We start from the raw sequence: 16383 nt of genomic DNA on the forward strand, positions 1-16383 counted from the left end.
TTCAACAAAAAGAGTAAAATCTGCGGTGTCCCAGATAATGCGAGACATTGACACTGTAGAAAAACTTTATTTCTATATTTCAACCATTCTGCCCTACCTACCTTACACAGACAGTAGAGCACACAGCCATCAAACATATTTAGGTAACTAGATATCTATGTCCTCGAAGCTAACACATGGCATTCACAACACAGCAAAGCATACAAAAGCTTAGGTTTCTCAATATAAACAGGTATTGTATCAGGTCAAGAATATTTAACCTATACCGATGTTAGCCTCTTAATGATGGTAAAGGAATTAGCCATAGCATCTGATTGGATCATTGCAGCCTTTCTCAGAAGATTGTTTAAATCCAAAACGGCCTCCTTTGGCAAGATACTGCTGGTGGTATTCTTCTGCTCGGTAGAATTTTTTGGCAGGTAAAATCTCCGTGACTATCTTCCTGTTCGAGAGCTTCTGCTGCTGTTCCATGGATTCCTTTGCTGCCTTCTCCTGCTCGGGGGTGTAATAGTATATTCCAGACCTGTACTGTGTTCCCACATCATTCCCCTGCCCAGCAAGGACCAACAAGATGCAAATGAACAGGCCATGAGAAGAGTACATTGAAATCATATTTATATCACAATACAATCCCATGAGATAATGATGATCATGATTATGTCTATGAGCAATGAAACAAATAAAGTGACATCAGCTATGGATGGAGTAATTTAATAAGCTACCAATGAAATAGGAAGACATGCAACGACCACAGGCATACCAGGACTACTGCCTAGAATATTGATGTCCGAATGGAGCGCATGTTCCAATGAAAAAAAAGTGATAATACCCAATAATCCTCATATGACATAGAGTAGCCATGATGAAAATTGCACTCCTTTGCACAGCAACATTAAAGTGCAACCTGATAACGCAAATCCTTGTTAGGTTGCACTTAATGTGAACCAAGAACCATTATCAAAACGAGAGGTGATACTCAAATCTCAAAAGTACAACGCGCGACTATTAACTCCTAGAAGGGTGAAGTGGTGAGGAAGTTTTAAACATGCTCGGAAAACTCAAGAAAATCATTTATAATTTTCATGGCTTTCCCTGCCAAAGTGATACAGTAAATAGGTACTACACTAGACTATCCGAAATCAAAGCAGATTTGACAACTAAGTTTCTTCATTGTAGACACCAGGGTAGCAGGTCTATCCATTTCCTTTTCCAGTTACATCGTTCTATGTGAGTTTCCCAATAACCGATGCCTGTGAAGCTATTCATTTCAGGCTAACGAATTGACAATAAGAAAGGGATGGGAGGTTATTGACTTCTTTAAAAGCTAATAACAGGAAAAGAAAACATCTTAGCAACTTATTAACGATAAGAAAGGGAAACTAACCAAAAGAGAGAACAAGCCAAGCAATTAGACCCAAAATCGCCTCAAATCATTCCCAAGAAAGACAAAAAAAATTAGAAATTGAACCAAAAAGATAAAACACAACTATCAACACATCAAGGGAGTTTCAATTCAAAAAATAAAAATAAAACAAAACACATCAAGGGAGCACAAATACAAACCAGTCCAACAAACAAAAAAAAAAGAACTATACACTAAACAAATCGACTAAAACCCACAAAATATCAACCACCAAAACCTCCAAAATAGCAACCAACTTTAAAAATTTATATCTCACGGCACCACAAATCAAACAATAATCCAAGAAAATCAACAAAAACCCAATTACAAACCGATCCACTAAAATCCAATCAAAACCCAGCTCATATCCCTACCAAGCACCAAACTTCAACCAGAAACCTCAAAAATATCAAATTTTGACAATAGCCCATTAAAAAAACAAGTCAATTCAAGCAAGCACACCTGGCGATTCAAGGTAGTAGGATCATGTCTAGCCCAAAAAGCATCAAGCAAAGTCTCAAAGCTACCCTCTTTAGGGTCATACTGGACCCTAACAACTTCGTTATGCTTGGTAGTACCAGTACAAACATCTTCATAACTTGGATTATGCAATAAGCCTTGAGTATAACCCACTTCAGTTTTGGTAACGCCCGGGACTCTTTGAAATGCCAATTCAACACCCCAAAAACAACCAGCTCCAAACTGAGCAAATTGCTGACCAGGAGCTGGTAAGTCATCGTCAGGACCTTGTGGGATTGTTGGGTCCATTGTGGATGGGTCAGGTGACCTAGTACCAAAGCCTAGTTTGTTAAGGATGTTCATTGGGGGCTTGTAATAAGAGATGGATTTTAAGGTTCGAGGGAAGTTGAAGGGTTTGGAGTGAGAAAGCTGGGATTTTGCAGAGGGAGACAGGAAGGGTTTTGAGAGGAGGAGGAGAGGTGTGGTGGTGGAGGTGGAGGTGGAGGTGGACGAGAGATGGGTGGATAGAGTTTGGAGCATTTTTTGTACTGGATTAGTGTTTGTGTGACGTGTTCTGGTTAGTTATGTTGCTATTGGTTAAAACTGGAGAAATATATTTTATATTGTTTCTGTAATTATTTGTTTTTCTCTAAAATTTAATTTCGAGGAGATTTTCTTTTCCTTTTCTTCTTGAGTAGGAGGATTTTGAAAAAGAATTCAAGGAGGAAATACCTGTATTACTTGTACAGATCAAAAATCGAATTAAGCTTTCTACAGATAGATTTTTCCTCAATTAATTATAATATACAAAAATTAAGTGTTTTTTTTTAATTAAGTGTACATAAATGGATCGACAAATTTATTTTTATCATGATAGATTTAGGTAGTGTTTAGCTGTGCGTTTCAACCTGCGTTTCGTCAAATTTTGAATTTTTTTTTGTTAAAATTAAGTGTGGTTTGTACTTTTTGGATCGTTTTGATGTGCTGATGTCAAAAATAATTTTTAAAAAATAGAAAAACATCATTGGTATGTATTTCGGCACGAAAAGCTATTTGAAAAGCAACCGCTACCACACTGCCAAACACGCTCTTACAATACGAGTTCCTTTCTTTAGACAGCTTCATGGAGACATCACTCTCACCTTACAACATTCGGGATTGGAAACTTTTTTTTTTTTTTTTATTTACGTGGATGTTCGGACCAGCTTGCGCGCACCACGACTAATCCCACGGCTCACTGAATATCCTGCAAATCCAGTGAACATGTAAGGCACCGCAAGAGTGACAGGCGTGTACAGTAAGGTTTGAACCCAGGATGCAGAGAAAGAGAATAAGTCCCTTCAACCGCTGAGCCAACATTCGGGATTGGAAACTTGTGTGGGCAAGTTATATACGCAAGTTCAAGGATAATTTTTTTAAAAACCTAACAATGTTGAAAATAGACTTGATGACTCGAGACTCGATTCGGACTTGATTTGAGATTAAACTAACCAAATAGGGATTTAGTAGAAGAAAAGCTACATCTTAATCTGAGCATAATCTAATAATTAGATCTAAAATTATATTTTATTTTTGAGATTTCATGCGTTTGACGTGTTCATACTTCTTTGTGGGAATTGCTTTATCTAAATTTAAAACTATGCAGTAACTCGTATATTTAAAAAGCAATTTGATTGTGCAGAAGTTGAAACATCCCCTAGAAAATTCTGCAGAACTTGAAAAGGATCAGTCCAGAAGAAGCAAGGATTGGTACCAGCAACTCCCATTTTAGCCAACACAGCAGCACAAGATCTAGACAGCAGCTTCTTGATAGCAGCCACTACCACAGACATGGATGGAATCAAGAGATTGGCTCAATGATCAGGCGAATAGCTGCCTGGGAGCAGTCAATATCAAGAACAACGCTCCGAAATTTCAAGTCCTAAGCATGCAGAAGACCTTGCCTCATGGCTTGTAACTCAGCCACCAATAAAACCAGTAAAAACTAGATATCTATTTTCCTGCTGTGTTTCTGATCGAAAGCCAATTCCACATCCCCTGGACGACTTTCCTAAGCAATCCACCTCTCATAGAAACAGGCAAGGATAAAAATTTGATCTATGTTTAAAAAAACATGCACCTAAAAAAAAAAAAGAAAAAAGAAAAAACCCTACAGGATAAAATGTTGTGTCTGGAAATCCATTGATGACCATCACCTACTAAGAAGCCTTCTCCTATAAAAGTAGGAAGAGATGACGATGGTAAAGATTCTTGTTGGTTACAAGATAACATCGTTGTGCCAATCTATTCTAGTCAGTTTGCAGATTCCACCCAGGATGGCAAGGACTTAAGATCTAGTTGATTTTCAAATTAAATTTGATAAAAATTAACTCGATTATATCTATTAAACTCGATATGTTTATTTGTAACACGATCAATTTAGTGCTTGACTTTAATGTTTTTAAAAATCTTGAAATAACATCGTTTTAAAATTAGTATGATACGACTACTCTTTTTATTCAACCTGATAGGTCAAGTTATAACCCGTAACCCAAACAACCCCAACAACCTATTCAACTTTATTTTTCTTTAAATCTTGAGATGATATTATTTTTAAATTGACAAGGTCAAGGTGACCATTCCAACCTGTAATCCAAACTTGAGACCAATTCATAGAACATGCGAGGTTTAGTAACTTTGGCAGAACCTCCGATTCACATGTGCCTGTTATGTTTCTGGTTCCTATTCTTTTTCTTGTAATTACGTGCACATGACATGCTGCGGCTGTAATGGAGATTAGTGAACAAATTGCATTTTGATAACCACAAAATTCCAAAGACTACAAAATTATCACGCTTCGAATAACTCACAGGGTTCAACTTATTATTTCTGACAAGTCAATGATATTATTCAATAATATAAAGGGAACACTTCATTGATGATATCATCATACAGCCTAACATCTCAAACAGGGGAGAACTGGCAAAGGAAAGAAAAGGTGAGAATTTGTCTATGTTGTGTATTCAGCATTTATTTTGACATAATCATAACTTAAATCACAGCCCCAGGCTTGCCCGCTTCCTGGTCCATCACCTGTGGAAAAAAACAGATACACAGACCATCAAATATGTTAAACTCAGAGGGTGCAGCAAGTAAAACATTGCTTCTTAATTGACATGGATCTAAGGTTATTGAAAGTTCCTGGAATGAGCAGCTCATCGGCAGTAATGTGTAGGGAAAACTGCATGAGCCTTTACGTGTTGTGCAAATGAGTTTGCTAAATTAAATAGCATGGTAGCTTTTGCGTGGTGGTTATTATTAAAGCAATGGCAAATTAGCAGATAGAGCAGGCCAGAAACATTAGATTTCTTGTTGTATGAGAAGAGTTTGCCTTTGAACATGAAGTGGAATCAATAAAAGAAGGAAAATACCGGCATGGTACGTAAATGATCCACAAATGTTTCAGAAGCTTACCCACGGATATGTAGATTCCAACCGTGCCATGGATCTCACCAGCCTTCCTAAGATAGTTACTGGCCGCAGACCTGAAAATCTCCAGTCATCAATAATTGGAATAAAATGGAAAAGGATAGCAATGATACGCTCAAATAAGATGGAAAACAAGAACTCGTCACCTTGAAGATAAAAAAGATGTTTTCATTTACAGAAGCAGGCCCAATTCTCACCTGTCAAATGAAAGTGGTTGCCCATTATCCATCAGCAAAATATCTCCCAGCATAATACGAAGATCGTTTTGGTGGAAAGGAATTCCTGCATAGCCAGCAGCAGCAGCAATGCGTCCCCAGTTTGGATCTCTGCCATAAACAGCTGCCTGGTATAATCATTGACTGCAAGTTAGACATAATGAAGTTGACGCATCAACAGATGATGTTTTGAGTTCTGATATCATGCCTTGACAAGAGAAGACGATGCTACTGAGCGTGCAATTTTTGCTGCCTTCGCCTCACTTTCTGCCCCAGTTACTGTGACCTACACAGCCAAGTCACAACTAGCTGAAATTTTCAACGATTTTCAGATAAATTAGGTTTGTTCCAGGAGAAAGCTGTCAAATGCTCAATATATATATTCCTAGAACCATCTTATTCTAATTGTGGAAGATCATAATGTCCTGGGGATAGGAATCAGGGATAAGAATCAGCTATTCTGTCAAGAGTTGTGCGCAAACCAAGTTTTGCATTAGTTAAATGTTATGCTGGGCATAAATTAGCTTCAATTTCTTAGATGTCTGTTAGTGCCGGTACTGTAATTAAAAACCTTGGCTAATCAAGTATGTACAATCTTTAAGACGAGAAGCAAACCTCAATTAGACATGTAGCTCCTTCTCCATCCCAAGCTATTGATTTTGCAAGACCTTGCATTACCTGAGAATAGTTGTTTTTTTTAAAAAAATTTAGACTTCATACAAGATATAATCTAAATAACTACAAGGTCCCTATACAATCACGGGCTAGCCCATAACCCTTTCAACACCAAATCCTAACAAGTTTCCATGATTGTTGCAGAAAATTAGTGAGAGTTTATGTTAGAGAGGATATAGCCACAGAGCATAGTTAATATATTCATCTTTATTTATATAAAAAATAGCCACAGAACAGAGAAATACGTTATCAAATGATGAATATGAAAAGGGAAAGACAGAGATGTTATAGATAGTTTACAGTTAACATAAAATAAATGATTGTTGGTGAGAGGGAATGCTTGATAAACTTGAGAATGATTTTAGAGTTATAAAGCTTAGTTCAGAAAATAACAAGGACAAAACTATTATGTTTGGTTGTTTGGCAATTAAGTAAATGCTGAACCATCGAGGGTGAATAAAAAGTTGCATGGCAGCCAAACTTACAGCATCAAGGCATGCTTGAAGTTGCATTGCCTCATGGCAGTTTATGTTAGATATTGAGATTGATCCAGATAATCCGCTAGCCAAAGCAATGACTGTATCATTTGTACTTGTATCCCCATCTACCTGTAGCAAACAAGTGTGAATCAGCCCAATAAACTAAAACCACAATCCAATTGTTTAGTGAAGAAAACTTTGTATGCCTTTTCAATGAAAGGAAGCCTTGCTAAACAAGAAGCAATGCAATTCAAGTGTGCACTAAGGTATCGCATGTATAAAAATTACCATTTGCAATCAAACTGAGCATGAATATGATTGTACTTGAAAGAAAGAAATGATGATCACACTCCATGAATGGATAGACATTCAGGTATATTAGAACAAAACAATAGAAAACTTTTGTCATAAAAGAGCATTATACAAAACCAGAATGAATATTAAAATTATGTGGTCTTATGGATACATTGAAATTCATATCTGAGTTAAGTTCACAATGCTATTGTCAGCCACCGATGTCTACAGCTACAGTTTGATAGAGTCAGGAAACCATCTTAACATTTCTCTAATTAATCCAGCAGGAAAACTCTGGGGAAAAAAATGACCTGCCATTATAGTCTCAGCATTAAATTTTTCAGGCAATAGGGAGTAGGGACCACATAAAATCTAGCTCCAGTTCAACATTAGCCAACTTAATGAAACCAGTGCAGAACTTTAGAAACAGGCAGTACAAAAGCCATATGTAACATACAGTTATTTGGTTAAAACTCCGATTCACTGAAATCTGCACCATCTTTCTCCAAACATCACTGTTGACAAGGGCATCAGTCGTTATAACCTGCAAAAGATGGTATTGTCAAAGAATAGAATGATAAAGTGTGCTTTCCCAGAAAAATTGAGAGAAGCAGTGGAGGAGACATACACCGAGCATGGTGGCCATATTTGGGTGGATCATCCCAGAACCTTTGGCCATTCCCCCAACTTTTATATTTGTCCCTCCAACCTGAGGCATTTAACAAATTGTAATACCCTGCCTTTCTGCTATGAATTCATATTAAAAAAGCATGAATTACAAGGAAGTATCTCTCAAAAGGTCGAAGTTCTGTGTTCAGAAAATGCTGTCATCCAAGTGGAAAATGAGTAACATGTAAAGGCAGTGGACTAGCTTTTGAACACCAATAAAATATGTACAATTAATGCTTACTGATCACAATTGAATAATATAATTGTTGAACACTTTTCAAAGCTCCACCCTTCTTTTTAAAGTTGGCATAAGATGCATTGGTATTCAAGCAATGATTTTGGATACTCTTAATGTTTCTCCCTTTTTCTTTAGAACAGAATACTCTTTACGTTGATGATCCGAAATTAAAGCATAGATCAATTTAACAAAGGAATAGAATGAGAAAGTCATGGTAGTGTTGTACATAGACAGAGTAAAGTTATGGTGGTTTATATCCAACAAGAAGCAAGATCACCAGCTCTTTAAGAACAACTTTTCACATACCTGAGACTCAACGGCCACACTCTTGCTTACAAGGTCAGTAGTTGTGATTGCGACAGCTGCAGAACCTGCCCTGCATATGCACTGAATATCATTTTTTTTCAAAATGGAAATAACACCTGTTGAGGCAATTATTGAGAACTAGAACCTATCTATATGATAAATGTCACACCTGGACAAGGATAAGAGAGTAAATACAATTGGGTTGTTCAACAAATATGGGAGCTCATAACTTTTAAACTAAATAACAGATAGTAGAAATGTACCCTTCAATGGATGGAGATAAAGAGTTAACCAGTTTTGGAAGCGAATTTAGAAGTGCTCCCTGCACAGTTCATCACAAAAAATAAGCTGCATGGCACAGAGCACATCAACAGAGCAGCGTAGCAGGCTTACAAACTTATTGACAGTAGAATCAATCATCCATACCTTCTTTATTCTTTGACCTATGATACCAGTGGATTCAATCAAAACTTCCTCTGGCTTCAATTTAAGTAACTGAAGATAAAAGGCACAAAATGAGAAGTGAATAAGGATTCAGTTAAAACATGATTTTCATGAAATTGAGATTTCAACTCAAAGATTGAATACCATAGCAAGGGCACCAGCAGATTCTAGCACATCTTGGTAGCCTGCATCACCCTGGATGTGGATGGTACGTATCTTAATCATGTAAGACTCAGCACACTCATATTAGCAGTAAAGTGACATTAACTAAAGGAATTCCTAAGTTTTCTATGCTTACAAGCTAAGATCAGTTCATTCTTGGACAAACATATGGAAATATGAAAAACAATATTGCACATGGACCATCCAGCTATGTGGGCGAAACTTACTGTTGCTGCATTTGCTTGACCAGCATTTATCAACACTGCACGTGCCTGATGCAAAATCATGCCATCAACTTATGATTAGAGAATTGAACCAAGATAAGAAATCACGGTATAAATAATAATAGAATGTATTAAAAAAGCTACTTGTCCACGTATAACAATGGTGTTGGATTAAAGAGCATTTGAAATCCAAAAAAACCAAAATGCCGTGAAAGCATGCACCCGATGGCCTACAAAGTTGTATCAAAATAATGTCGAAATAGTTGAGCGACACCTAGCAGATTCAAAGTTAAAGTATCTACTACTGCCGGTGAAAAAGATAACATCTAAATCATGTCTACTAGACAGTGTAGGTCATTCTTTCAAAAGAATAAAAAAAGAAAAAAAAAGCAAAAGAAGAGGAAAAGCAATTAAATACAAGCAATGCAAAAATAAGACTCTGGCTTACTGTTTTTGAGATATCTAATGCATTTTTACAGTATAATACTGGTGCAGCTGCAACCATGTTGGTAGTGAATGCCCCTGGAGATAAAAAGAATATGAAATACCAGTTCTCAGATCAAATAATCTAATTTCTTTCATGATGCCAATAATTTGTCCATCACAAGCAAAGCAATTCAAGCGGTTTAACCTATCTACCTAGAGAAAAATAATCACCATAACCTCAAACCTAAAAGTCCATAACAACATGTAAAACACATAATATCCACTAAAATGTGAAACCTTTACCTGCAGCTGTAGCGTCAACATCACAAGTAACAAGCGCAAGATCAGGCTTCTCTCCTTTGGCACGCAATCCACCATATATTCCTGCCGCTTTGAACCCCTTTGCAGCAGTAACTCCCCCAGGAATCTATCCTCACAAAAGTTGCAAACTTGGTCACCATTTCATGAAAATCAAATAAAGACGCCCTGTTAACTAAAAGCTCTTCAAGAATAATAACCAAAAAATAAAATAAAATAAAATATTAGATAAAATTCCATCTTGATTCTAGCATTAATCGTTAAGGTAATTAACTCGTAATTAATCAAAAACTCATTATGATTTTCATGCACTAACATTTTTGGTCATCTCAAGAACAAAACCAGAAAAAACCCATCAATGCTAACACCATCTTGAGACTAGAAAATGCAGAATAACAATCAAATACTAATAAAATCTTCATCTTGAAAATGTTAACCAAACAAAGAAATCAATAAAAAAATAACGGGCAAAACTTACTTGCTGCCATGGTCCTTCAGGAAGAAAAATAGGAGCAGCAGGTATATAATTAGAGGCCTCACTCATGCTTGATGACGATGAAGCAGCCACTGCAAATACCTTAAAGCTTCTCTTACTCAAACCCAAAGTCCTCAAAACCTGCAAATTATTAAGCTTTGAGGAGCCATGAAGTTCAGGGAACTTTAGAGAGGAAAAGTGATGAGGAGGAGCACAAGTATGCATCTTTTGGGAAGTGGCGGCGAATGCAGAAGCTGAAACAACCGGCGCCAGTGGTCTTTTTATACACAGTAGCAGCAGCAGAGTGACCACTGATTGGCGGCTTTATATATATATATATGGAACTTTGAAGGGTGTTTTCTTAAAAAATTGTTTTGAATTTATTTATTTATTTTATGGTGATTACTGAAACGTGGATTTAACGCTAATTAAATTAATTATGTTCTGATTCCTCCCTGACTGGTAAAGAAGATTGATTTTCGGGTAAACTATATTTTTATCCTTGTAGATTTATCAATGCTTCAATTTTACACCTATAGTTTGAATCTTCTTAATATCACCCCCCTTTTTCTTTTTCTTTTTTTCTCAAAAAGATTCAATTTGGTCTTCACTACTAAATAACTAACAAAAGATTTGAAACATTTTGCAGTTTCTTCATCTCTAATTCAGTAAGAAATGAACCATTCATGCCATTATTTTTTCTTCATCTATCTATACGTATAATAAATCTTCCACAGAGAAAGGAAAACAATCTTATATGTGTGGTTTTATGGGTTTTTTTATTATATATATTTTCGTTTTTGGTGTAGCCATCCCATGTTAAATGTTACTAAATCTCTCGATCTTTTTTATTTTTTATATAATATTGTCTAAAGTAATGTGATTATATTCAACTATTTTATTAAACAAAAATCATTAGGGTTGGTTTACTTTTGTTTCAAATTAATTTACATAATAATATTAAATAGATTTTCTTTCGGTAGAAGTAATGATTCATTAAGTTTCACCTCAATGAGAATTTCATGCATTCTTTTTTTTTTTAATTATTATTATTAGAGTGGGTATTCTGGTCAGTTTGTGCGCATATAAGTCATGAAGTTAACAACCATGTAAATCTTCAATAATTTTAAAGTTTATGAGACTCGAATTAGTGATATTTTGGATTATATTTTTTATTTATTTTTTAATTGATACACGTGTGGTTGTTTTTGTCCATTTGATTTGGATTGAATTAATATTTAAAAATATTCATTTATTACATCTTAAGAATTGTAAAAGTATTGTGTTTTTTTTGTTTTGTTTTTTCCATTCAAAGCGTGTTGATTTTTATTTCAAATGGATTTATGTTGTGTTTTAAGAGCAAAACCTACTCTAACAAATAATATTTTTTCTTGACAAAAAATATATAAAATGACTGGATTTATAATTTATGGTTTTATTGATTATAGTAAGCATTTTTGCAATTGAATAAATTTTAGGGTAATTGTATGCAAATTGTGTTTCTTTTAGTAACAAAAAAAAAAAAACAGATTGTCAAGAGTTGGTCAATATAAAAAAAGAGAGTCACTCTATCTTTCGAAGAAATTATGTTTTTTATGCGATTTGTATGGAACATGCTACACCCTATACTTTCTGGGCAGATTGGTTGGCCTCCTTCTTTGACCACCAGGGAGAAATGCGCATGCATTTGTAAGAAATTTGTTGCAAGAAAAGGGCATACATGTACCAATGGTGTAATACTTCTAAGATTCTTTTTCTCAGCTATTGATTTATTACTTCATGCTATTGACTTCGACTAAGCCATCACCTCACCTTTTTATTCGCCTTCTGTGGTTCTGCATTTTCCGCTAGTCATCTTGAATCGGTCACTTTTTTCATGAATTATCGTTATAACATTCTCATTTTGTCTCTTCAATAGGGTTTTATGTAGTTCATAATTTACTTCTTCTTTCTATCATGTTGTGTATATGCAGCTCGACATTTAGAACTGAGTTCCCACACGTCTGCAACAGCTACAGTGCATGGGTTTAGGGGTCTGGATTTGTCAATCTCTAAACTTCTACCAAGCAAGCGGTGATCAGTGATGACAATTTGAGTTCCTCTTTTTGGTTCTGGTATTTTGGAACATTTACTCCCACATGTAGACCTACTGAAGCTGTAGTTTTCCAAGATATTTGCTTAATCTCTGTATTTTGTGGTGTATATAAAAAATTAACAGTTCTAGTGTTCTTGTTCATGACACTGGTGAACCATGCCAGGATGCACATTTCACCCTTAAGATCGAAAGGTACAAATAAGAGAGTTCGCTTCTGTATATGGTGTGGCTGTGTGAGAAAATCTCCATGCATCTTGGCTGGGAAGTATTATATTTCTGTAACTTGGACTGCCATTTATAGAAACTGATGATCGATAATTTTACGAGTATCAGTATGGATTGGTGGGTTTATAATAAGTTCAATTATAATCTCAACGGGGCAATCAAATTACAATGATCTTTTGCATGATTTACCATAGCATGCTGCATTATGAATTGGTTCACACATCAACCGTGCAAAGTACTGTAGAACTATAAAGAACAACTTTATGTTTGCTGATAAAAGAGAAAAGAACAAAGAACTAAGTGCACGATGAAAAGAACAAACATAAAGAACTCAGAACTTAATAATTAAGTGTAAAGAACAAAGAGCAGAATTCAGTTAGTTGGTTACTGCCATCCCATGCCCTTTATTTATAGAGAAAGAAAACAGAATTACAAAAGAAAACAAACACTAGAAACGTACCAGCCAACTTCTCCTTTATTCAAGGAGATGTTTACAAGTTAGATTAATCCTAGATAAACTTAAAAGAATTCAGAAACATATCCTAATCTAGATAGTAATCTCAGCTAACAACTAGATAGTCATGCAGTAGATTACTGCTAAGTAATCCTGTTCTAGCTTAGGTACCAAACTTCAACACTCCTCCTTGGTTCCAAAGCTAGTAATTCCAATTCTTGCCCTCAGATCTTCAAACCTGATTTTAGCCAACGGTTTGGTGAAAAAATCTGCTAGTTGATCTTCAGAAGTGCAGTAGCATAGTTCCAGTTCTCCTTCTTGCTGAAACTGCTTGATTGCATGAAATTTAATCTTCATGTGCTTGGTTCTATCATGAAAAACAGAATTTTTAGAAATGGCTATAGCTGATGTATTGTCACAAAACAATGTTGTGGGATTTTGTTGATTGCAGTCTAAGTCACTTAGCATCTTCCTCAGCCATATTAGTTGTTTTGCTGCTACATAAGCAGCTATGTATTCAGCCTCTGCTGTAGAATGTGCCACCATCGATTGTTTCTTTGAATTCCAGCAAAACACATTCTTCCCCACAGCAAAACAGTAGCCTGAAGTACTCATCATTCCTTCATCACTCCCTCCCCAGTCACTATCTGAAAATCCAACAAGATTGATTGAGCTGGACTTCTCAAAATGGATGCCAAAACCTGCAGTCCCTCTCAAATATCTTAATACTCTCTTAGCTGCCACAAAGTGGTTTTGACTTGGATCTTGCATGAACCTGGAAAGATAATTCACAGCAAATTGAATGTCAGGACGTGTGGCTGTTAAATACAGCAAACTTCCAATTAGACTCCTGTAAATTTTCCCATCAGCTTTTGGTGATCCATCCTCTTTCATTAGCTTCTGTCCCTGTATCATAGGTGTGCTCACTGGTTTACAATTGCTCATTGCAAAGTTGTCCAGTATTTTCAAGGAAAAACGTTTTTGACAAAGAAAGTAACCTTGATTAGTTTGAGTTACTTCCATTCCTAAAAAATATGTCAACAAACCAAGTTCATTCATCTCAAACATGTCTTTCATGTTAGTTTTGAATTCCTCTACAAGCTGCTCCTTGTCCCCTGTGATTAGCAAATCATCAACATAAACTGATACAATTAGTTTATGTCCAGCAGCATGTTTCACATATAAAGTTACCTCATTCATGCTCTTGTTAAATCCCAAGCTTAAAAGATGATTATCCAGCCTGCTATACCAAGCTCTAGGAGCTTGTTTCAATCCATACAATGCCTTCTTCAGTAAATAAACCTTGTTTGTTGAATTTGATTTTTCAAAACCAGCAGGCTGCTCAACATAAATCTCTTCATATAGCATACCATTCAAAAATGCAGATTTAACATCCAATTGAAATATATACCAACCGTTTTGTGCTGCTAGAGCAAGCAGGAGCTTCATTGTTTCATGTCTGGAATCTGGAGCAAAAGTTTCTGTGAAGTCGATCCCAGCCTCTTGTGAATATCCTTTCACTACAAGTCTGGCTTTATGCTTGTTGATCTTACCATCTGCATTTAATTTTGTTTTGAAAATCCATTTCACTCCAATTACCTTCTTATGAGTTGGTCTGTCAACTAGCATCCATGTTTGATTTTTGTCTATCATTGCTAGCTCCTCCTTCATTGCTGCTACCCAAACTTGAGAATTCATAGCTTCCTCAACATCTACAGGTTCTGCCTCAGCTACATTGCACCTGCTATAGATATCTGATAGAGATCTAGTCCCTTTTACTGGTTGATCATCAATATTCTCTGCAGCATCCCACTCACTTTGTTGCTCATTATTCCCAGCAACATCTGATTGTTGATCAATCATGTTTGCAGCATCTAACTTATCTTGTTGCATCTGTTTTGATCCTTCACCCGATAAACTTTTCCAATCCCAAGCAGCATTTTCTACCACTTTGACATTTCTAGCAACCACAACTTTGTTAGAATTCATATCATAAATTTTATAAGCCTTAGATGTTGTACTATAGCCTATAAAGATCCCCACATCAGCCTTTTGGTCAAGTTTTCTTCTTCTCACTTCAGGTTTCAAAACATAACAAATGCTGCCAAATACCTTTAGATGATCAATACTAGGTTTAAAACCATACCAGAGTTCATAAGGAGTTTTATCTGCTAAAACTCTTGAAGCCATTCGATTTATAAGATATGATGCTGTGTTTACTGCTTCTGCCCAGAAATTCAATGGCAGCTTCTTCTCATATAACAAACATCTTGCCATCTCCATCAAAGTTCGGTTTCTTCTTTCACTTACACCATTCTGCTGTGGTGTGTAAGGAACAGTCAGCTGGTGTTTAATCCCTTCTTTAGCCAGGTATGCTTCAAATTGTCGAGAGGTATACTCTCCTCCATTGTCAGATCTCAATATCTTCAATTTGTTTCCTGTTTCTAGTTCCACTGCTGCCTTAAACTTGACAAACTCAGCAAACACATCAGATTTGGATTTTAGAAAATAAACCCAGCAGAACCTGCTAAAATCATCAATAAACAGAAGAAAATACTTTGAACCATTTAATGATTCATTGTGCATAGGTCCACACACATCTGTGTGTACAAGTTGGAGTCTTGACACTGCCCTATATGCATTGTCAGGAAAAACAACTCTGGTTTGTTTTCCCAGCTGACAAGCTTCACAAATAATTTGCTGTTCTTGAATATCTGGTACCCGTGAGTCATCTGCTGGTCAGCCATTCTTTTCAGAGTTGCATAATTGAAATGTCCCAGCCTTTTGTGCCAAAGAACAGATTCCTTGCACTCATAAGTATTAGCACTCAAACAAACTTCATTCCAATTAACATTAAAGCTTCGATTCATCATTTTTGCAGAAAGTAAAAGTACTCCATTTCTATCTTTAATGTCACATACTCCATCATTAAAAACTATTGAATATCCAGATTCAATCAATTGACCCACACTAACTAGATTCTGGTTGATCTTAGGCACATAAAGAACATTTTTAAGAATTTTTGTACCTGACAGTGTTTCTACTGCAATTGCTCCTTTTCCTTCAACCTTCACAAAGTCTCCATTGCCAATTATGACTTTAGACAGGTAGCTTCTATCCAAGTCTCTGAATAAGCTTAAGTTTGCTGTCATATGGTTAGTGCAGCCGCTATCAATGAGCCATGATGAGTCCTTTGTCTCTGCTAAGTTACACATGTCCTGAATTGTGACCATGAATAGAAGATCTTCTTTGACTTCTAAACAATCGGCTACTTGAGCTTGTTGTTCAGTTTCTGTTTTATTTTTGCAAAATCTTTGGATGTGACCAAATTGCTTGCAGTTTCGGCATTGAGCAT

General features: G+C 36.0%; 2 protein-coding genes across 2 annotated transcripts; both read right to left on the reverse strand.

The window, feature by feature from the left end:
• Positions 1 to 47: 47 nt before the first annotated feature.
• On the reverse strand, positions 48 to 2465 carry LOC118042505 (peptide methionine sulfoxide reductase A1). Its single transcript, XM_035050213.2, has 2 exons — positions 1865 to 2465; positions 48 to 549 (listed from the first exon to the last, which is right to left on the reverse strand). Exons 1-2 carry the CDS (start codon positions 2399 to 2401, stop codon positions 298 to 300), a joined length of 789 nt encoding a protein of 262 aa, XP_034906104.1. The 5' UTR covers positions 2402 to 2465; the 3' UTR covers positions 48 to 297.
• Positions 2466 to 4677: 2212 nt separating this feature from the next.
• On the reverse strand, positions 4678 to 10572 carry LOC118042506 (arginine biosynthesis bifunctional protein ArgJ, chloroplastic). Its single transcript, XM_035050214.2, has 16 exons — positions 10258 to 10572; positions 9765 to 9888; positions 9484 to 9557; positions 9039 to 9083; positions 8794 to 8844; positions 8632 to 8700; positions 8469 to 8527; positions 8206 to 8275; positions 7621 to 7701; positions 7450 to 7536; positions 6705 to 6827; positions 6160 to 6222; positions 5753 to 5830; positions 5527 to 5672; positions 5315 to 5385; positions 4678 to 4933 (listed from the first exon to the last, which is right to left on the reverse strand). Exons 1-16 carry the CDS (start codon positions 10477 to 10479, stop codon positions 4851 to 4853), a joined length of 1446 nt encoding a protein of 481 aa, XP_034906105.1. The 5' UTR covers positions 10480 to 10572; the 3' UTR covers positions 4678 to 4850.
• Positions 10573 to 16383: the final 5811 nt, after the last annotated feature.

The sequence above is a fragment of the Populus alba genome, chromosome 12, assembly GCF_005239225.2.
Source record: "Populus alba chromosome 12, ASM523922v2, whole genome shotgun sequence".
Taxonomy (NCBI): domain Eukaryota; kingdom Viridiplantae; phylum Streptophyta; class Magnoliopsida; order Malpighiales; family Salicaceae; genus Populus; species Populus alba.